General features: G+C 31.3%; 1 protein-coding gene across 1 annotated transcript; it reads left to right on the top strand.

The window, feature by feature from the left end:
• The first annotated feature begins 17,280 nt into the window (after positions 1 to 17,280).
• LOC127720476 (GDP-fucose transporter 1-like) lies at positions 17,281 to 19,155 on the top strand. Its single transcript, XM_052227060.1, has one exon. It carries the CDS (start codon positions 17,321 to 17,323, stop codon positions 18,326 to 18,328), a length of 1,008 nt encoding a protein of 335 aa, XP_052083020.1. The 5' UTR covers positions 17,281 to 17,320; the 3' UTR covers positions 18,329 to 19,155.
• The last annotated feature ends 4,202 nt before the right edge of the window (positions 19,156 to 23,357 follow it).

Raw genomic sequence — 23,357 nt, forward strand, 5'->3', positions numbered from 1 at the left:
ATCATGAAAACTAGATAACACGAAGCAAGAAATGATTTTTTTTGTTATTGTTTATGTAAGTGGTTACCTCATTAACTTAGATGGAGTGTCTGTACTACAATATGTTGCTCACCGCCACCTCTCGTGGTAGTGATGTCACTACCACTTGGCTCGACCGGTACCTGTCAAACTGTATTCCAGTGACACATGAAATACAATGTAAACATGTAAAAAACACGATTTTCTTATTTGCATATATCATCTTTACATTGATTCAGAATATTTAAATCGGTAATAAACAGTGTTGTTCTCGCATGGTAGCTTCTCCTACCACAATAGTCAATACTTTCGGTTATATTTTAATACATGTAGGTTGGGCACAACCACGTCCACTGGGAATCCGTGTCCATTTACCCTTATACCTGTTCGCCCTGGGTCGTTCACTCTGATTTTTATTTTATTTTGTTGTCATGGTTATCTTGTATAACCTGTATAATCATGATAATGCTTAGTAATAACTATTATTTGAAAAGAGTATGTTCAAGTTTGTTGAAAACTTTGCCGAATATTTGTGTTGTATTGCTGCTACCAAATATTTTTTCTATTGATCTGCACTGTAAAGAGTATCCAGATTACAAGGATTTTAATATAAAACAAATGAAGATCATGTTATCTGCATGTATTTATCTTTATTAATAAATTTGAACAATTTCAAAACAATCATTAACAGTTAAAACAAGATCCAATTCAAACTTCGCATCACACACCAGTTATGTCCTTGAATTTGTACACGATTATTTTAAAGAGCACATATATCATGTATATACAGTCAGGGATATAACTCTTATAGGGTTATTACAGAAAATATTTTGCATGTGTTATTACAGATACTTTCATGAGTTGTCTACTCTTCAATCCTTAAATTTTCTAAATCTGTGATAACATATGTTTGTTATTTGTAAAATAAATCATATTTTAATTTTTAGTGGGCTCTAGGGAACTCTTAAAACTTAGCGCAGAAACTAAATGCATAGCCTTGATAACTAATTTTTGAATTAAGTTAGTACATTTTTCATTAACCATGGTAAATCAATTGCAATGAGACAAGGCTTTTTAAAAGGGATTAAACTTCTAGCTATAATAACAAGGCTTAGTTATTAAAGGCATGTAACTTATTATATGAGACACTTGGGAATTACTGGGAAGCTTGCACAGAACATTACATGCTCTGATCATTATTTCTTACAATAAATTAAAATACATTGTAATTAAGCTTGATGTATGTCTGAGCAAATGCTTTGGAGTGTATATTTGTTCTGTAATAACATATGTGTACTATGCATAATTGGCAAACTATGAACTGTAAGATCTATACATAAAGACAATAGTAATATCAATAGAACTTGTATACATTTTAACAAAACTAATGATGTATATTGTCCGTTTCAAACATGTAACATACATATGTCATCACAGTTCTTTGATTTTTTAGTCCACAATAACAAATGTATGTTATTTCTCTCTTATAACCCTATAGAGTTATATCCTTGACTAATATATAGGAAATGTGTCAAAAACGAACTTGAGATCAAAGAAGCCAAGCTCTGTGCGAAAAGAAAATCCTTTTTATATCTTACAATTTTTACATCGTTGTTTTTATTCATTCCAAGCTGACTAGTTTATTTCTAAAAAAATGTTACTTTCATTATTAATCCAACAAAGACATTGAAAGACAATATTGCAAAAATAAGTGAGATCAAAGACATCATAATTATACCATATCAGCATTCTAAATTACAATCAATAGTCATTAAAATTTATTCTAAATAAAACGAATGTAAGAACCAAGCCCATTAATGCTCCAAAACAACCATTAATTATATGCCCGTTTACAGAACGTATTATGGTATACCATTGACAGTCTGTCTGTCCGTCTGTCCGTCTGTCCGTCCGTCCGTCGTCAACATGTCAGACATTAACTAAAAAAAACTTTAACCAATATGCATGAAACTTTGGTGAATTGTTTATATCTATTGACGTGAGCTCCCTTTCATTTTATATAAATTTCAGATTAACCGTTTCCGAGTTTTGGGGTTTTATTCATTAAAAAAGGGGGGATTTTCCAGTTTTTACCAACTTGCAAGATATTTTGGTGAATTTTTTATATCTATTAACATGAGCTCCCTTTTGGATTTTTATAAATTTAAGATTTAACGTTTCCAAGTTACAGGGTTTTATTCATAAAAAAAGGGGGATTTTCGAGTTTTTGGACAATAACTAAAAAATGCTTTAAGCAGTTCTCATGAAACTTTGGTGAATTGTTAGTATCTGTTGATGTAAGCTCCCTTTAGAATTTTATAAATTTTAGATTTTACATTTCTGAGTTGTGGGGTTTTATTCATTTAAAAGGGGGGGGATTTTCCAGTTTTTGGACAATAACTCAAAAATGCTTTCAGCAGTTCTCATGAAACTTTGGTGAATTATTTAAAGCTATTGATGTAATCTCCCTACTGATTTTCATAAATTTCAAATATGACATTGAGAAGAAATTGAACTTTATTTGTTTATAGTCTGACAACAGATTTACTAAGTATTGCGCAACAGCACAGTGTATTGCACAACAGCAAGAAATCTTTAATTGAATATAAATTCAATTCATATAACCAATTTCAAGTTCTTTGACTAAATTTATTCGTAAACCTATTATATGTCAAATATGTAATTACAATCCCAATTCAGACCTGTATCAACATGATCAAGCTTGAATATTGTGTCCATTTTTGCCGTCCGTCCACAGTCAACATGTCGGACATTAATTCAAAAATGCTTTAACCAATATGCATGAAACTTTGGTTGATTGTTTATATCTATTGACGTGAGCTCCCTTTCGTTTTTTATAAATTTCAGATTTACCATTTCCGAGTTTTGGGGTTTTATTCATTAAAAAAGGGGGGATTTTCCAGTTTTCGGACAATAACTCAAAAACAATTTCCCCAATTTGCATGAAACTTTTGTGAATTGTTCATATCTATTGACGTGAGCTCCCTTTCGTTTTATATAAATTTCGAATTTACTGTTTCCAAGTTTTGGGGTTTTATTCATTAAAAAAGGGGGGATTTTCCAGTTTTAGGACAATAACTCAAAAAAATTTCACCAATTTGCATGAAACTTTTGTGAATTGTTCATATCTATTGACGTGAGCCTCCTTTTTTTTTTATAAATTTCGGCTTTACCGTTTCCAAGTTTTGGGGTTTTATTCATTAAAAAAGGGGGGATTTTCCAGTTTTAGGACAATAACTCAAAAAAATTTCACCAATTTGCATGAAACTTTTGTGAATTGTTCATATCTATTGACGTGAGCCTCCTTTTTTTTTTATAAATTTCGGATTTACCGTTTCCAAGTTTTGGGGTTTTATTCATTAAAAAAGGGGGGATTTTCCAGTTTTAGGACAATAACTCAAAAAAATTTCACCAATTTGCATGAAACTTTTGTGAATTGTTCATATCTATTGACGTGAGCCTCCTTTTTTTTTTTTATAAATTTCGGATTTACCTTTTCCAAGTTTTGGGGTTTTAACCCTTTCCTCCATAATGACGCCTTTTGACGCCACCCCTTTACTCCATAATGACGCCTTTTGACGCCTCTGTGTAGTACCTCAGTTGAAACACTTTGAGTACGAAATGTCTGTATCAGACTTAATAAAATTTGTATACAATATAAAAAGGATATTCATAAGAATATCTGACTTGAATTTCACTGATGAAATATTTGTTTTCGCAATGCATTAATACTTTAAACCTGCTGATTTTTTTTTATAAATAGCCGTCACCATTTTTTCGAAGTTCTTGTTAACAACCAAGTTTCAGAACACTGACATTGTCACATTAACTACATTTATTGTTGGTTGTTAATACCAACTGGTTATAAAATACCTAATAATCAATGTTTACGATACAGTTTGCGTAAACAAATGATTTTCCGTAAGAAAAACTTTATTTTGAAACTCCGAGTGTTCACTGCCGCTTTTCCCGATTTGGAGTCGTACAATATTGCAACAAAAGCATCATTTTTTTAAACTTACGTTGAAATATCAGAAATTTAATGAACAACACGGAGATATGCAGTCGAGTCCATACAATTATTTTCTGACCCATTGAGTGAACAAATATAGCAACTAGCAAAATGTAAACATGTGTTTGGGGAATCCCATTATACGACTTCCAGCGAGTCATTAAGTGGGCGGGAACATACAAATTTTAATGACCACAAAAAAATCATTCAATGTACAATCTTTCAATGTTTTTGCTTATAGAAAGTGACATTTAAGTTTCAATCATAATTATTTTAAGTTCTTCAATTAAATTAACGAGAATAGCGAATTATGCAACAATATTCAGCATCCGTAAGTTGTGATTCTAAGCCCCGCCCACCAATAGAATTTACCGTTTTTACAGCGATGTTCACACAAACAAAAGATGATGAATATTTTTTCCGCGATGTTTATTTCAACAATTGTAAAAGCATATGGTTCGGTGAACAACTTTGTTTTAGTAGTAACAATTTGACTAACAAATTTCCGAGCCTTAACTTTGCGGTTCACTTAGTTCCCATTTACAAAATATGTCAGACTAAAAGATACATGCATTTTTCTCTTCACGATTTTCGCCGTATTTCGGGTTTCAGAGAATCAAAATGCGAGATAGAAGTAAAAATGTAGTTACTCATTTGATTAAAAGCTACCTTAAATTTAAGCAACCAACTGATCAGCACATCTTATTATTAATGTTTAGAAGAGGAGCAAGAGCGATATTAAATAATATCTTAGTATCCTAAACTTTGATGAAAGAACATGTCATGTTCATACTTTGTATGTTGCAAATTTTTTTCAAGTTGATTTTTGAGGAACTTGTTTTCTACATCCACTGGCTGTTACTGAATAATATTTTGTTAGTCTGGGAGAAAAAAAAAACAATAGTATACCTATTAATAGTTATAATTAATTGGCTTTAAACTAGCTTTCAGTAACTGTGTACTCTTAGATCAATACTCACTCACTCACATGTTTTGTCTTTTTTATTTTTTTTTTTATATGTACTTCTTTCCAATCTTATGAGTCAAGTCAGCCATTATAGAGCATTAATTTCCTGTTTGGATGCATGCCTAGCACTCCTATCTACATCGATTCAAGCCATTCAAAGCAGACTTTTACATTTATTCCTCTTTTTGTCTATTTGATTCACTGCCCAATTTTGTGTTGCTCAGTCTTAAGTTTTCTTTATTGTGTTTTGTAAACTGTTGTTTGTCTTTTTTCTTTTTCGTTTTTTACCATTGCGTTGTCAGTTTATTTCGACTTATGCATTTGAATGTCCCTTTTGCCTCTCTTTGGGGAGTAATGTGCGCTCATAATCATAATTAACACAACCACACTATGTATGTTTCTGTCCAAAGTCGGAAGCCTATTATTCCGTGGTTGTTGTTGGTTGCTGTCTATCATCTTTTTGTTTACCCTTTTAGCATAAATCAGGCCGTTGGTTTTCTAGTGTGGATTGCTTCACATTTTGTCATAACATGCATTACAAGATGACCTTTTAATATTTACTGTTGGGGAGGGGGATCATATTTATTTATACATGTAGGAACAAAATAATTCTCTGTCGAAGGGGTTAGCTGAATTCTTTCAAGTTAATGTATTGTTATTTCTGGAGGGGAAGGGGTTTGCCTTTATAGGAAAAAACCTAAATTGAAATAATGTTTTTATTTTTTATAAATTCAAATTGTGATGAATGGCACTGCAGGATATCAACATAGGAAAAAGTTTAATACCCTTCTAGATTTCAGGATTGATGTTACATTTTCGAGGGGACTTTACAAAGAGAAACAGGCATATGCATAATCAGCATGTTAACAATAACAATGTCAGTGTTCCACTGAACACAACTAAAACCAGATGCAAAATGGTGTACAAAAATGTAATAAAAAGAAACTATACCACATGCTATTATTTTCATATTGCCTTTTCAAACTGTGATATTTATCACTTCTAGTATACAAAAAGGTCTTTGTAAAACAACTTCACAAACATCATAGATTTTCTTTTAGAAACAAGATATCTGATAACTAATAATGCATTTTCTAATTTGTTAGCCTAAGCACCTACTTTTTAGTCTGATTCTTGGGCCTTATTTGGATGCTAGGAGCACACATATGTTAAATCTTTTTCAAGAGCAATGTTGTGATAAAAAGTTTCCATTTGTTATCATCCAAAATATCTAACTGTCAACTGTTCATTTTTTTACTTATCATACAGGATTTCAGTTGGTTGCTATGAACAGAAACTGTTGCTAGGGAAAAATAATGTACAATATAATTTTCCATAATATATTCCAATATATGAGTCATCTTGATTAACCTCATATTTTCACCATTTTTTTTTTTAAATTCAAAATTTAATCACAATTTTCTTTGGTTGCTACGGAAATACTTCTGTTGCTATGAGGAAAAAAATAGACAATTTAAAAAAAAAAATAAAGTATCAATTCAGAATATTTATGTACATTCAATTCTCTCATTGTTTTCTTAGAAACAAATTGATGTTACAAGATTAAACCCAAAATTTAACCATTTTCATTATATTTGGATAAATCTGTTACCATGGCAACAATATTAAAAAAAAATTTTTAATAAATTTTGAAGATCTGACTTACATGTATAACTGACAAAAAATTTCAAATGTCTAACTGGTCTATTAGAGGTACAGTTAATATTTCATTAAAGTAAGCATATTTTCAGCATTTTATTGAAAAATCCTATGCAAATCAAGTATGTAAAAAAAAATTTCCATGGAGGAAAGGGTTAAAAAAGGGGGGATTTTCCAGATTTCAGACAATAACTCAAAAACATTTTCACCAATTTGCAAGAAACTTTGGTGAATTGTTTATTTCTATCGACATGAGCTCCCTTTTGATTTTTATAAATTTCAGAATATATATTTATGGGGTTTTATTCATTACAAAAAGGGTGATTTTCCAGTTTTCGGACAATAACTCAAAAATGCTTTCAGCATTCAGCATTTTTTATGAGACTTTGGTAAATTGTTTATATTTATTTTTGTAAGCTCTCTTTTGATTTTTATAAATTTTTCGATTTTACATTTCAGAGTTATAAGATTTTATTTGTTTATAGTCTGACAACAGATTTACTAAGTATTGCGCAACAGCACAGTGTATTGCACAACAGCAAGAAATCTTTCATATAACCAATTTCAAGTTCTTTGACTACATTTATTCAGAAACCTATAATATATCAAATAATTAATTACAATCCAAATTCAGACCTGTATGAAGCTTGAATATTGTGTCCATTTTTGCCCCAACTTTTCAGGGTTGGACCTCTGTGGGCGTATACAGCTGCGCTCAGCGAAGCAGTTTATTATCTGAAGATAACAGACAAAGGAGATTTTCCTTGTCCATAAAATTATAAATATTTTGTGAATTGAAAGACAACTGTTAATGACAGACAATTAAACACTCATTTACAGCAGTGTAGTAAAACAAAATTCAAGAAAAGAAGAAAATATTACTTCTTAAAAGTTCTTTACTTGTATTAGTAAAAACAAATCTAAATGTCTAAGGTATATAACTCCAAAATAGTTCACCTGTATACGTACAGGTAAATAAAAAACATGTGTATAAGTAGCCCCTTACTGACCAAATGGGAAGTTCCCTAAATGCAATTAAATCCAGCAAATGATTTCCAGTTTCATTTTTTTTTATCCAAATCTTATACATCATTGTGTACATGTACTTGAAATGGCATATATACATTGTTTGTGACATATTAATGAAAAATGAAGCAGTTTTCCCAAAAGATGATGCATAGACGATTATTCCTAAACTCATTATCTGTAAAGGAATAATGCCATAAACAGGTTCGGCACAACCTACATGTACCAAATGTGGAACAATTCTTCAACTGAGTAATATTCCCTTTAATTTGGTAATGTTTTAAAAGTGTTTGAAATGCAACTTTTTTAACTGAGTCTTTAACCTTAAACTAGAAATTTTTTTATAGAAAATCAAAATCTTCTTATAGTGCCACTTTCTATACATTTGTGCCAGTTTAAGCAAAAAGACTGCTGACAAATTTTCATTAAAAAAATTCAGAACAATCCTGAATACCAAATTTCAGAGGTACATGTAGTCCGCTTCTCCATGTTCTCTGTGTCCGATCTCAATTTACTATCGCCAGTCACAAGATTGTGTCAGTAAGTTTATATAAGAATAAGAAGATATGGTATGATTGCCAATGAGACAACTCTCCAACAGAGACCAAATGACATAGAAGTTTACAACTATACGTCAGCATGTTTGGGCTGAATTACTTGTTGATTGCATGACATATAAACTTATAGGTAATATTACCGTAATATTACCTGATCATGTGACAATCAAAATAAAAATAACCACTTGCAAGAAAATTGGTTAATACAATAAGTGTTTTTGTTGAAAAATTAACAATGGACATGATCTAGATAAAAAATATCCTGTGATCTGACCATACATCTGGTACATGAAACAGTATTATTCCTAATATCTAGGGTCCCACTTTGAGAATGTGGTACCCAGCCCAAAAGTTTTCATTTTGTCCGTTCCTCCGTCTGTCTAACTGCTACATTATTTGTAAATACTAAAACTCCAAATTAAGTACAAGTAGGAGGAGGCCAATGAAATTTTGCACAGATGTTGTGCATATTATGTAGATGTGCAAATTATATTTTAATGAAATTCAGCTTAGAAATTTCTGAAAAACATTGTTTTTGTTAGATAATCACAAAGGAGTAAGTTCGGTAAAGGTCATATTTGGCCCCGATCTAAGTTCAATGTTACATGTACAAGATAAAAAATGTTTTAAGTTGACTTTAAGACATGTGAAAAAGTTAAATAGAGCTACAATGTATTTATGTCAAAGTTTTATTCTAAAGCGTTGATTTTTACACCCCAAATAGTATGAATAGGTCAATGTAAGAGATTTTGGCAAAATTTGACAAAATCGGCCAGATTTCAACCAAATTTAGGACCAGGAAACATAGAGCACAAGTGTCGACAAACTAAATATTCAAGTTAGACATGTAAAATGTCTTTGCAAACATCATGAACATTATTTTAAAAGATCTTTTTTGTCAAAGTATGTGCTCTATGTTTCCTGTCCAATAATCAATGGAAATTTACCCATTTTCTTTGATAGTTTCGAGGAAAATCAAAATGAGTCCTGTTTGTGACGTCATGAACAAAACGCAGGTACGTTAATTTTCAACAAAAGGCTTATTTCCTATCTAGTCACTGTATTAGCTATGATTCATTGTGATATTGGTCAATAAATTCGAATTTGAAATTAAAGCTAAAAAAAGGGGCCATTTAAGGGCCTTATCGAACCTACTCCTTTGAGAAATATCTTTTGTAAAAGCAATTTTAGTGTCAAAAGTACAAGACGGAGTCCAATGAAATTTTGCATAGATGTTGTGCATAATATGTAGATGTGCACAATATAATTATATATTGATGAAATTCGGGTCATTTATTTTGGAATAAAACTCTGTTCTTGTCAAAAAATCACACATTTTGAGAAATGTATTCTTATAATTAAGAAATAATTCATGGGGGCTTGAAATTAAACTATCGCTCAGGTAAAATATTTAGCATGAAGGGCCCACCCATTGTAAAATCAGGATGAATTCAAGCCCCCAAGAATTACTTCTAATCTAATAGGACAAATACAGCAATTTTTTTTGGATCGAATCACTCTTAGATAAAGGCAAACATTTGCTGTTCCCGTAAATAAATACACTATTAATATTGACGTAAAAGAAGGAAGGAAACTGAACTAGTGACATGCTTAAACTATTTACAATAACATATTTAGATAGGTTTGGATGAATTTAAATGATAATCTTACTTATATGTAAAAAAATTGGCTTTTATCATCGTTTGTTGGTGTTTCCTTGTTTTGGTGCATTTTCCCATAAACATGTGATAAACATGATAAAATGCATATATCATTACATCATCGTTCAGTGACGTCATTTACACAATTAATGTCAGGTAGCTCATTCATAAAAAAGCATATGACGTGGGAGTAAGATAGGAACAACCCAAACAAATCATGACGTTGACGATCAGCTGACATACAATATATTCATATTTTACCACGGATGTGTACTCAAGATGTTTGAAGAACGTCATATTAAAATTTTTAACTAACACTCATATTAAGTCATATATATGTATACCATGAATACAGGTGTATTAAGTTAATGAAAGTCTTTTTTAAAATAGTATAAACATGATAAACTTCCTTTTTATTAAAAATCACAAATTTTGAGAAGCATCTTCTTGAAGTTGATGTCATCAAAAATTGATACATACATACATTGTATATAGTATAGACATAATATGCATTCCAAATTGTTTCTTTTAAGCATGTTACATGTAGTTTGAAAATATGTTAAAAACTTAGTTTTTGTTAAAAAATGATAAATTCTGAGAATCATACTTTTTCATGTTTTTAGCTAGTGGGAGTATTTTTCCTGTAAAATTCAAGGTTTCATCTTATACATGTAGATTATGTAATAAAATTCTACTGTTCGCGATCAAAATTTCACTGTTCAGGGGTGTTGAAATTAGTGGGGATTATTAAAATAATGATACTTAAAGAAGTGATTTTTTGGAAGGAAATTGAGGTATGATACTTAAACAAGTGATTTTTTCTGGCCTGCGACAAAAGTCGCAGAAAGTGAGACATAGGTATTACTATCCAGCGGCGGCAGCGGCGACGGCGGCGTAAACTTTTTGTATAAAGCTTTATATTTCAGAAGGTAGAAGACCTGGATGCTTCATACTTTGTATGCAGATACCTTATGTTACGAACTTTCCGTCTGTCATATGTCCAATGTCCTTGACCTTATTTTCATGGTTCAGCGACTGCTTGAAAAAAAAGTTTAGTTTTTTTGTTATGTAAATTTCTCACTTATTATGAGTAATAGGATAACTATATTTGGTATATGGGTTCCTTGCAACGTCTACATGTCCATCAGACAGGGTTCACAAGTTACGTGATTAGGTCCGTTTCTCAGATACTACAAGAGTAGGTCAGCTATATGTGGTGTATGGAATGATTATAAGGGATACATGTCAGTCTGGCAGGTTTCATCTGACCTTGACCTCATTTTCACGGTTCATTGGTCAATTAAGTTTTTGTGTTTTGGTCTGTTTTTCTAATACTATAAGCAATAGGTCAACTATATTTGGTGTATGGAATGATTGTAAGGTGTACATGTCTGACTGGCAGGTGTCATTTGTCCTTGACCTATTTTCATGGTTCATTGGTCAATGTTAAGTTTTTGTGTTTTGGTCTGTTTTTCTAATACTATAAGCAATAGGTCAACTATATTTGGTGTATGGAATGATTGTAAGGTGTACATGTCTGACTGGCAGGTGTCATTTGTCCTTGACCTCATTTTCATGGTTCATTGGTCAATGTTAAGTTTTTGTGTTTTGGTCTGTTTTTCTAATACTATAAGCAATAGGTCAACTATATTTGGTGTATTGAATGATTGTAAGGTGTACATGTCTGTCTGGCAGGTGTCATTTGTCCTTGACCTCATTTTCATGGTTCATTGGTCAATGTTAAGTTGCTCTTGTTTGGTCCTCTTCTCAGATACTATAAGTTATAGGTCAACTATATGTGGTGTATGGAATGATTGTAAGGTGTGCACGTCTGTCTGACAGGTTTCATCTGACCTTGAGCTTATTTTCATGGTTCATTGGTCAATGTTAAGTTTCTGTTGTTTGGTCTTCTTCTCAGATGCTATAAGTAATTGGTCAACTATATTTGGTGTATGGAATGTATTTTATTATTTAACTGCTGATTACTTACATTGAAATAGATTATTTTATAAAAATCTTTAAATAACATTAATAATGATAATAAATAATAAAAACTTTTAAGGGATCATTACTAAACCGTGATTAACAAAAACATTGGAAGGTGTGAAAATGTTAAAATAAGGTCACTCATGCATGAATGTTTAACATAGAATACAGTTCACTCCAGTCCCTTCATAAAGATTAATTGGCTGAATATGTACAATCATAATATCACTCATCACTGCCATGTTTAATCACAATTATCAATATCAATGGTATATCACTATGTTATTTAACCTTAACCACAGTCATTCAGCATATTTTCATATAGTGGATAATAACCCATACAATTTGTAGTATGAAGACACTATGATAGTGATCTTCGGCAGGGGCGGTGGCAGGGGCGGCAGCAGCAGCGTTGGCAGGGGCAGCAGCAGCGTCATTATCTCATTACTTACAGCTTAATATTTCTAATGCCTTATGTGACAAAGTTTCTGTCAGTCATATGTCCATTGTCCTTGACCTCATTTTCTTGGTCCAGCAACTACTTGGAAAAAAAACTGTATGGTTTTTGTAATGTGATTTTCTCAATTATTATGAGTAAAATGATAACTTTATTTGGCATGTGCGTACCTTGCATGGTTCACATATCTGTCAGACATATTTCATTTGACCTTGACATCATTTAATGGATCAGTGAACAAGATTTAGTTTTCATGATAAAGTCCATATCTCAAATTCTATCACCAATAGGTCTTCTATATTTGGTGTATAGAATGATTGTAAGGTTCACATTTCCAACTGGCAGATAAATGATAAGTTCATAAAATTTTCTGTATGGAATGAATGTTATGTGTATATGTCTGTCTGACAGGTGTCATCTTACCTTGACCTCATTTTATGGTTCATTGGTCAAAGTTCAGTTTCCTCAATGAGGTTTGTTTCTAAGATACTTTAGGCAATATATGTTAAATAAATTTGGTGTATGGAATGATTGTACGGCCTACATGTTTGTCTGATAGGGTTTATCTCACCTTGACTTCATGTTCATTCATCATTAAAATGTTAATTTAATGTAAAGCTTATATAAACTTATTTTTTTTACTTTCAACATAAATTCAATTATGAACACTAAAACAGGCGAGACATTTAAGTGTGTCCACCCTTGTTATGTCATTATCCTAGATTTAGTACAAGGTCATCACCTGACATGACCCGGTCATCCTATCAACACAGATGTTGGTTCTGATAATTTTAGCAACATAATTAGTCCCTGGATCATTAGTATTCTATATTTAAAGCTACAATAAAATTAAATCACTTAGTCTAGTGATTAATTTGTACTACTTAAATTGGTGATTATTAAAGAAAGACAACTCTTACTTCCAACCTTTATGGACATAATGTTACTTGAATCAGTGATTTAGAAAATCACTCATTTAAGTAAGTCCCCTGACTGGCTAGGATTTAAATTAAATCTTAAGAAATGATTCTCTGTGTCAAAATTATTGGTTGCCCAGGCCATGCACCATTTACAAAACTGTCCACCAAAATATTTTAACAAAACACATATTTATCAAGAACACATCCTGAATTAATTGCCGGTGTCAAAATTTATAAAAATTGACAAACCTATGAACATGATGAACATTTGCTTTGCGTTAGTCTCTTTGCAGCACATACATACAATGTATGCAAGTGCAAGTGGGGCCCTTGCTAACATGTCAGTTCTCTAGTTTTTTACAATTATTTGTTTGCATTGATAGAAAATTGCCCTTGTTTGCTTTATGTCCAGTAGCAAATAGTTTGCATTAAACAATGTTGAATATAACATGTATCTACAGTAGAGTTTAATGACCTATTCATCTTTAATGAAGCTTTGCCACTGGAAGTTAAGCAATCAATAATCAATCAATCATTTAATAAAGCTTGTGAAAATCAGTTCAATATCTGTCCTGACAAAATACCAATCAACCTTGGAATTTAAGGGTACTACAGTCAGGGATATAACTCTATAGGGTTATTAGAGAAAATATCTTTCATGTGTTATTACAGATACTTTTACAAGTTGTCTACTCTTTATTCCTTAAATTTTCTAAATCTGTAGTAACATATGTTTGTTATTTGTTAAATAATCATAAATATTTTAATTTTTAGTGGGCACTTGGGAATTCATGAAACTTTGCGCAGAAACTATAAATACATAGCCTTGATAACTAATTTTCGAATTAAACATGTTAAATTAATACATTTTTCATCAACCATGGTAAATCAATGGGACAAGGCTTTTAAGAGATAAACTTAGTTGTAATAACAAGGCTTAGTTATTAAAGGCATGTAACTTATTTTATGAGACACTTAAGCTTGGGAATTTCTGGGAAGCTTGCACAGAACCTCATTACATGCTCTGATCATTATTTCTTACAAATTGTGATTAAATATGATGTATGTCTGAGAAAAGGCTTTAAAGTGATGTAGAGAAGCTGTAATAACACCCTTTAGTTATTACAGGCATATTTTTTCTGTAATAACATAGGTGTACTATGATTGATTGGCAAACAATGAACTGTTATATCTTTCTATAGTTTAGTTTACATAAAGACAATAAAAATATCAATAGAACTTGTATACATTCTAACAAAACAAATGATGAATATTGGCCCTTTGAAACATGTAACATACATATGTTATCACGTGCACAGTTCTTTGATTTTTAGTCCACAATAACAAATGTATGTTATTTTTCTCTAATAACCCTATAGAGTTATATCCTTGACTGTACTAGGCATGCTAGATGCACAATTTTCTGTATTAAAAAAATCTGGTAAGGAGTTTCCTATTTTAATTTGCCCACTGCTTGTGGCAAGTTTGTATACCCAATTTGACATAATGTTGAAGAAAAATAAGTCTGCAATTTACATGATTTAAGAAATAATGTTTGCACATTTTCATTCCCATAATCACTAACTTTCTGTTTACCACATTTACTGACATGACTGAGTACTTGTATATATATATTGAAAATTTTCATACATGACCATGTACATGATGTACAAAAAATGTATTCATGAGGGTCTGGATGTGGTTTACAAAAGGCCAATATTATAGAAAAATGGGTAAAAAATGTAAAGAATAGAGAAAAACAGGCCAAGAACACAAAGAAGAGAGAATAATGGGATGTTTAAATATAAAGAATGGAGAAAAATTACATAAAAAATTAATGAACGGAGAAAAATGACCTAAAAAATTAATGAACGGTGAAAAATGACCTAAGAAATTAAGTTTTTCAGAAATAAAGGACCCCATCCAGACCCTCATACTAGTATATGAAATCTTTCGTCACATTTGTCTCAGGAACTACGAATTAGAGCTTCCTAAAATTTAATATGAAGCTTTGTGATAGATTGTTGCTCATTTTTTGTCGAGCCTGCGACTCTTGTCGCAGAAAGCTCGACATAGGGATAGTGATCCGGCGGCCGCAGCGGCGGCGTTAGCTAACTTCTTAAAAGCTTTATATTTTAGAAGCTAGAAGACCTGGATGTTTCATACTTTGTATATAGATGCCTTATGTTACCAAGTTTCCGTCTGTCATATGTCCATTGTCCTTGACCTCATTTTCATGGTTCAGTGACTACTTGAAAAAAAAAGTCAACATTTTTTGTAATGTTAATTTCTTTCTTTTTAAGAGTAATAGAATAACTATATTTAGTATGTGCGTACCTTGCAAGGTCCTCATGCCCGTCAGACAATTTTCATTTGACCTCTACCTCATTTCATGGATCAGTGAACAAGGTTAAGTTTTCGTGGTCAAGTCCATATATCAGCTACTATAAGCAGTACAATGTAGGTCTACTATATTTGGTATATGGAATGATTGTAAGGTGTACATGTCCAACTGGTAGGTGTCATCTGACCTTAGGCAGTGATCGGGAAGGACGTGCGCCTTGCGCCAATTGCGCTTATCGACCAGAAATGGCGCATAGAGTGACAATTGTAAGCGCCCGCGTGGCGCATGATATTTTTCACTTCGTTTTGAAACGTTGAGATATCGTCAAATGGATTTCCGATAGTATTTCGTGCCGCCATGTGTCAGTACACAACTGTGTAGTGTTTACTCCAATGATAGGAGCACCTATATATTTTTGGGACGTCTCGGGCGTTTTCCTATGGTAATAATAGCAACATGCGGTATGACTGATTACCCCAAAAACGTAATTAACCATCATTCATGATATAATTTTTTATAAACAACTTTAAATTTGTGAAAATTGGCTAGTACAGGCGAGAATTCTTCTCTTATTATAATCTTTTAAGTAAGCTTACTATTATTTCGATTGAAAAACCCAAAAGCCTTTTTATGAATAGCATATTATTTGTCTCCATAAAAGGGGCTTAACTGTCCTTGTCTTTTTTTTTTTGGTCTTTGGCTCGTTTTGACATTTTGTAAACATGCCTTCTGCGAATTGTTGTTGTGTCTTATCAATTAACGTTGCTCTCTGCTGTTATTCTTGTCATCGTGATGAAGTAATAATAATACAAGTGCAGAGGAAATGCCAGAAACTTCCTCTAATACGGAACGTCTGGAATAAGTATGGTATCGACGTAGACCCAAATTTAATGTAAAAAAAAAAACATGAACATGAACAAGGGAACAGTACCAGTTTTAACATTGTAAATAAAGGTTATCGTAAATATTGCCCGGTTTGGAAGAAGTTATTGTATTTTCATTGAAATTGAAATTACAAAATCACAGGAACAATATTCTTGATATTAATTAGAATCATACTTGTAAGTACAGTGAAATATACCCTTTTTTATGTTTTGTTTTTATTGTAAACGAATGGCCCACTCATTTGACAACATGGCCCATTAATTCTAAAAATGGCCCATTGAATTTATTTTTGGGGGGTCCTGGGCCCATAGAGAAAAAATCCTTCCAGATCACTGGTGACCTTTACCTCATTTTCATGGTTCAGTGGTCAAAGTTAAGTTTTTGAGTTTTGGTCTTTTTTTCTAATACTATATGCAATAGGTCAACTATAAATGGTGTATGGAAATATTTTATGATGTACATGTCAGTCTCACAGGTTTTATTTGACCTTGACCTCATTTTCACGGTTCATTTCTCAGTGTTAAGTTTTTGTGTTTTGGTCTGTTATTCTTCAACTATAAGCAATAGATCAACTATATTCCTTATTTATTGATATCTATAATTGAAATATTAACATCAATAAATCTGAATAATTTATGAACATTTAATAAATTGTATAACTTGGTAGGATTCCAACTTCTCAGAAGTTGTCAGAATTTTTGTTAATAGCATAAAATGACCACTTTACACAGATAACTCAAATGGTATACTTTTCATTTCAGATTTGAATAACAGTTAAAGATAGCTTGCAAGTACAGAGGCTTAATCATGGTAGAGAAAAAATCGTCGATTGGTAAAGTCTGCTCTGTTATCATCCTATACTGGGGAGTATCGATTTCAATGGTTTTTGTAAACAAGCATATTCTCAGTGGATCATTTGGCGACAACGATGTGTCCATATTTGTTGCCTGGTACCAGTGTTTCTCAGCAGTGATAGGGATACAGTTATGTGGCTTTATTTCTAGAAGAACGAAAATTCCTGTGAAAATTCCGAAAATTGAATGGAATTTGTTACTGAAGAAAGACTTCCTTAGATTCTCATTTGCATTTGTTGCAAGCTTGACCATGAATAATTTGATGTTGAAACATATAGGCGTTGCATTTTATCAAGTAGCGCGATCATGGACTTTAATATTTACAATTTTATTTTCTCAATGTCTCCTTAAGAAGGATATAACTTATAAAGCTATCATAGCCTGTTTAATTGTAACGTGTGGATTCTTCATAGGAATAGACCAAGAAGATGCTTCCGGCACTCTGAGTGTCTGGGGTATAATTTACGGAATTTTTGCCAGTCTCGCTACAGCTTTAGGTGGAATTTTTATTAAACGGGTACAACCCATAGTTGAAGGTGATAGTTTTAAACAAGCATACTACAACAATATAAATGGCGTCATTATATTCTTCCCGCTAGTCTTTAGTACGGGACAATTGCAACAAATTTTGTATTCAGAATTCATTTTTCATCCGTCATTTTGGATATGCATGACAATATCTGGTGTTCTTAGTTTATCTATAGGCTGGGTGAGTGTTCTCCAGATAAAACACACTTCACCAATCACCCACCATGTGAGTAACACTGCCAAGTCTGTGTTGATGACAGTATTAGCTATAATGTACTATAATGAAGAGAAAACTATGCTGTGGTGGGGTGGAAATTTTCTAGTTATATTTGGTGTGATGTTTTATACATACAGTAGAATGAATGAGAAGATGGATCAAGAGTTACCTGACTTGACTATTGAGCCAGAAAACAAACACAATCATAATGTTTAATTTTATTTCCATTTTATCTGTACTTTGAATGATTTTATGCCGGAACAAACAAAAAAAGCTTAAGTGCCATAAAGTTGCATTTTTCTTCTTTAGTAAAGGAAAATTTCCATAATCATGTACTTTAACCAAGCTTATTTTTAATTAGCGATTTATTAAGGCAAATTCTCCTAAAGAAAAATTATCAAAAATCGTCAAACTGGAATCTTTTTTTTTAATGGAAAACATCAACAAAGTTTGTAAATAATCACAAATGTCCAAAAACCTTCCAGAAAGGGTTGAACATAAAAAAAGCATTTATGAAAATAGAAAAATAAGATGTGGTATGAATGCCAATGAGATAACTCTCAAGCAGAGACAAAATGACATAGAATATTTACAATTACAAGTCACCATACAGCCCTCAACTTTGTGCAAAACCCATACTGCATAGCAAGCTTTAAAAGGCCCTTAATAAAAATGACATATGTAAAACAATTCAAACATGAAAACTAATGACCTGATTTATGTCCAAAACAATAAAAAAAAAAATGATTTACATGTACAGCAACAAAAGACAACCACTGAATGAAAGGCTCCTGACTTTGGACAGGTTGGTTCACAGAATCAAAAACCTTAGGGTGCTTTGACAAATGTGTTGTCACATCGATATAAAATTTGTTTACATTATAAAATTTGTTTAAGTGCAATTTTCACTAATAAGTAAAATTTTCACAAAAATGTATGTCCTAGGAAGTGGTTTTGTACATATATACATGTAATTACAACAGTTTTTTTTTCTTTTTGAAAATGTTGAACAAAGGCATTCAGAGGGTCTAGTCTATCATGTCTATATACTGAGGCATGTGTGCACACTGTTGAGCAGCAGCTTGCCAATTATTGTAAAAATCACTGCAAAATATATAAATTACTGTCTCTTATTAAACATGTTAAAATAATCTGTCTAAATTTTAGGTATGTTTACATTTTTGTACAGAACATAAATAGTAATTTAATTATTACAATGTATACAAGAATTTACATATATTTTTTTAATGCAAGTTTCTATCACTCCCATGATCAACATTTAAATATACAATTGTCAGTTTTATTGTTAGTATTTTATGATCATGTCATAACCATTTAATGTAAATATGTTTGTGGAATTAAATATTGTGTATTGTCTATTGTATACCTCAAAAAGTTTGGGGTATTTCAAAATGCTACATGTACATATATCTTGACCAAGTCTGCCTATATTTAAATATTTAAATGTTATTTATTGCAACCTTTTACTTTGAATTCAAAAATCATTGCCAAAATTTAGTTTTAGGGTTGTTCAACAATGAACAAAAATTTGAGTTCAATTTTGAGATTTCAGGAAATGCAGCATACCAATAATAATCATGATAATATCAAAATGTAAAATGCAAGTATCTTGACACAATTTTTGTTATGATAAAAATATTGCAAAAAATTCTGAATTTACAGTATTTGAAACTATGACAATCATTTTGAAAAATGTAAATGTCACAAAATCCTTCACGCACTATTGAAAGCATATAAAGAAACTGCTTTCTATTCTGTTCTTCATCTCAAATTTACTGTGAATCATTCAACATTACCATGATTACCGACAAAAGAAAACTACATTGTGATATTTTTGCTTCTTGATGAATTTTGTGTGATGTAGATGAAAAAGCTAGTATATTATGTGGAATTGGCCACAGTGGTGCATTAAATCAATGTCAGATAAGCATGATAGATAGATAGATTATTTATGAGGTCTATTTTATCTTTAATTTATTTCTACAGGTCTACACATTCAAGTATTTAAAAGTGTTATGTATAATGTCAGTTTAACTATAACGTAAGGTTAGAGTTCCAAAGGTCACCTAGAGTAGTCAAATCACCCAAATATGCCAAAAGCAGGAACTGTATGGACATAAAAACATGAAAAAAGATTTCATTTAAGCTTCAGTGTATGCCAAGTCAGGTGAATTTTGTAATATTTATAGAAAATAAGAAATGAAAAAAAAACATTAAAAGGATAACAATAATCATTGAATAATAAATGATAGTAAAAGTAAACACTAACACCTAACTGACCCATGGTTTGATGGTGCATTTCGTTTCAAGTGAATATTTCAAAAAATTCTGTTCATCATTTTTATGAAGGAACATGGCCTTATTATAACTTAACTGAATAACAAAGCATTTAGGATGTGTATGTACATGGTTTACATGTTGTATTGTTTTTTCAAAAGACTTTGGAAACCTAAGTTCTGTTCCCCTAAAAAAACTCCTCTATAATATTATCATGTGTGATTATAAAAGTATGAAGATTGTATTTGTTAATTATTACATGTATAAATTTTTATGTTATGAATAAATATTTATTTTTCTGTTTTTTAAATACTTTTTGTTATTATAGAGTTTTATTCTGTTGTGTGTTACCTCAAGCCATCATTACTTATATTCCATATACAAATGTACATCAACTTTTGTTATGATGAGTTTTTTTTAAAATAAATTTCCATTACCATTCTGGAAACAGTCTAAAACTGTTTATTTGTTTATAGTGAACTATCTGAACTGAAACCAACATATTTTTAGGACTTAAATGAATCGGAAAAATCCACCAGAAATTGAACAATAAAGGAAGGATCGACGAAAATTAGTTTGTTTACAGTGTTGTAACAGAATATAACATTAATATTCTTTTATTTATGTAACCTGTTTATACAGAACACTTCAAAAATGGGAACATAACCTTCAGAATCAAAGCAGTTCATTTGAGACAGATTTCACCATATACTCCTCATTATCATACTCCATCTTACTGATTTTGAGGAATATTGCAATCATTGTATTTGATTATCATTCATCTGTATACTTCTCTTTAATCCTCAACTCTAAATCTTTCACCAGTGAAAGGGTTTTTAATAAAACTTTAACAAAATCGTTTGTACCTAGTCACAAGAGGAGAACAGGTACCCGTTTTCAATTCTAAAATAATCTAGATAGTTATTCTAAAAGAAATTACTGGAAAGAGCTGTTTGCAATAAAAAAAATACTGTAAATCCAGCAAATTTATGATTTATTCTATTGATTTAAGTTTTATCTATACAATGATCAAGTTGCCCCTTTTCAGACAAGAAACTGCATAAGCTTGCCCTTTGTTTTTAAAAAAGCATATTTTTTTATTATCAAAATAATATATTTGGATATAAAAAGCAAAACATGGTCTTTGCCGTAACTTTACAAATGAGGTAGCAAGGGTATTAATTTGTGAGCTTGGCTCACAGTTATTTTGTGATATTTATGTCTCATATAAAAATAAGAAGATGTCACGTGGTATGATTGCCAATCAGACAACCTTCACCAGAGACAAAATGACATAGAATTTTACAATGATAGGTCACCGTATGGCCTTTAACAATGAGCAAAACCATATATCCTTGGTATATTCTTTAGTTTTACTTAATTACTATAGATATATAAATTTGCTCATTGTTTTTGGAATTTTGAAATAATTTTATACAATGAAACTCTTGACCCTTTTTATCTTCCTTTTGATTTGATATATCACTGCTCAATAGTTTACTCTCAAGGAAATGGAAAACATTTCTTCTTTTCAATTTACTAACAAATTTATGGAGAAAAATTACTTTTCAAAATTAAAGGTACATGTATTTTGGCCTTTTTTTACAAGAATGTTTCCAGAGGAAATTATGTTAGAAGGAACAAATATATATATATATATGTTAACAAGTGCGAAATGACAATAAAAATCCAAGTCACTAATGTTTCTCATATCAAACGGTCATGGCTGTTTTTTATCCTCAAAGCTGGTAATTTCTTTCTTCCAGTAATAGTATAAGTGGTTTATTTTTGTTCACACGATTAACACAGGTCTTGTGTGAATATCAACCACCCAATTCCTGGACACATCTCGAAGTATTGCAAATGTTCCCAAGCATGCATCATTTTAATTGTCCTACAATTTTTCAGGCATTTGGAAAATTTTCCATTTCCATTGTAATCAAGTCTGTTATTACATGCAGTAGTGCATGTTCTTTTGTCCCTGTAAGTTACTCCTGTTTTTTGGTTCTTTTGTCCTCCAAAAGTTTATCTAACGGCTTCCTCAATTTCCGAAAGAAACAAAAATCCAATTCAAATGTTTAAGGAACTTACTGAAGATCACGTTTAAAGTTTTTGACAATTAGGTTTGAGGCTCAAATGGGACTAGATGCGTTTGACTCCAATCTTAATTGACTAGAACTTCTTTTTCTTGTAGAACAGTGGTTCTCTCTAGGTACACCAGTTTCCTCTTCCGATTTAAAAATTCTCAGCGTTATAAGTACATAATGTCTGTTGGCACAAACAAAGTGGATTTGAGTTACTTACCATTGGTTGTTATTGAGAACAATATTTTAGATATTGAAATACAACAAATATAAATTAAATTGTTAAATATTCTTATATGGTCTTCGTAAATTGCTTGATAGAAATTCAAGTTGCATTCTGATTAAAATACAGGTCCTGTGTCAACGCTTTCCTAATACGGATACTGTACTGGTAAATATCATGATTATCACACCAGCCAATGCAAATTGTGCCTACACATTTTTGAAGGTGTATTTTGGCAGGGCACCAGCATCTTATCCAAAAAAAAAACTTCCACTATAGCCTTGCTTTCATTATTCTGCAAAAAAACCAAAGAGAAATACTTCTTTTTTTAAATCATGAAGTAAAATAACAAAAATAGTGATCTCCGAGGAAAATTGCATTTTCATAACGTTCTTTGTTGTCTATGGTAATTAGTTGTATCACAGACAAATATAATGGATATTCTTATTTTACATTGGAGCGGTTATCATGTACAGAGATAGAAATTATCTCCACCTTTCTTGATCCAACTGGAATCCAGCTTTCACGAAAAGTTGACATAGAAAAGAGTAGAAAGCAGATAAAAATATCACTGTAATGGTTAAAGATTATGTAGAAAAAAAGTAATGAAAATTTGGCCTTATGAAACTTATTGCTTTTT

This window comes from Mytilus californianus, unplaced genomic scaffold (genome assembly GCF_021869535.1).
Source record: "Mytilus californianus isolate M0D057914Y unplaced genomic scaffold, xbMytCali1.0.p SCAF_11, whole genome shotgun sequence".
NCBI lineage: Eukaryota > Metazoa > Mollusca > Bivalvia > Mytilida > Mytilidae > Mytilus > Mytilus californianus.

Coding starts and splice junctions, on each gene's coding strand:
- LOC127720476 (XM_052227060.1), top strand. CDS start 17,321: ATGGTAGAGAAAAAATCGTCGATTGGTAAAGTCTGCTCTGTTATCATC.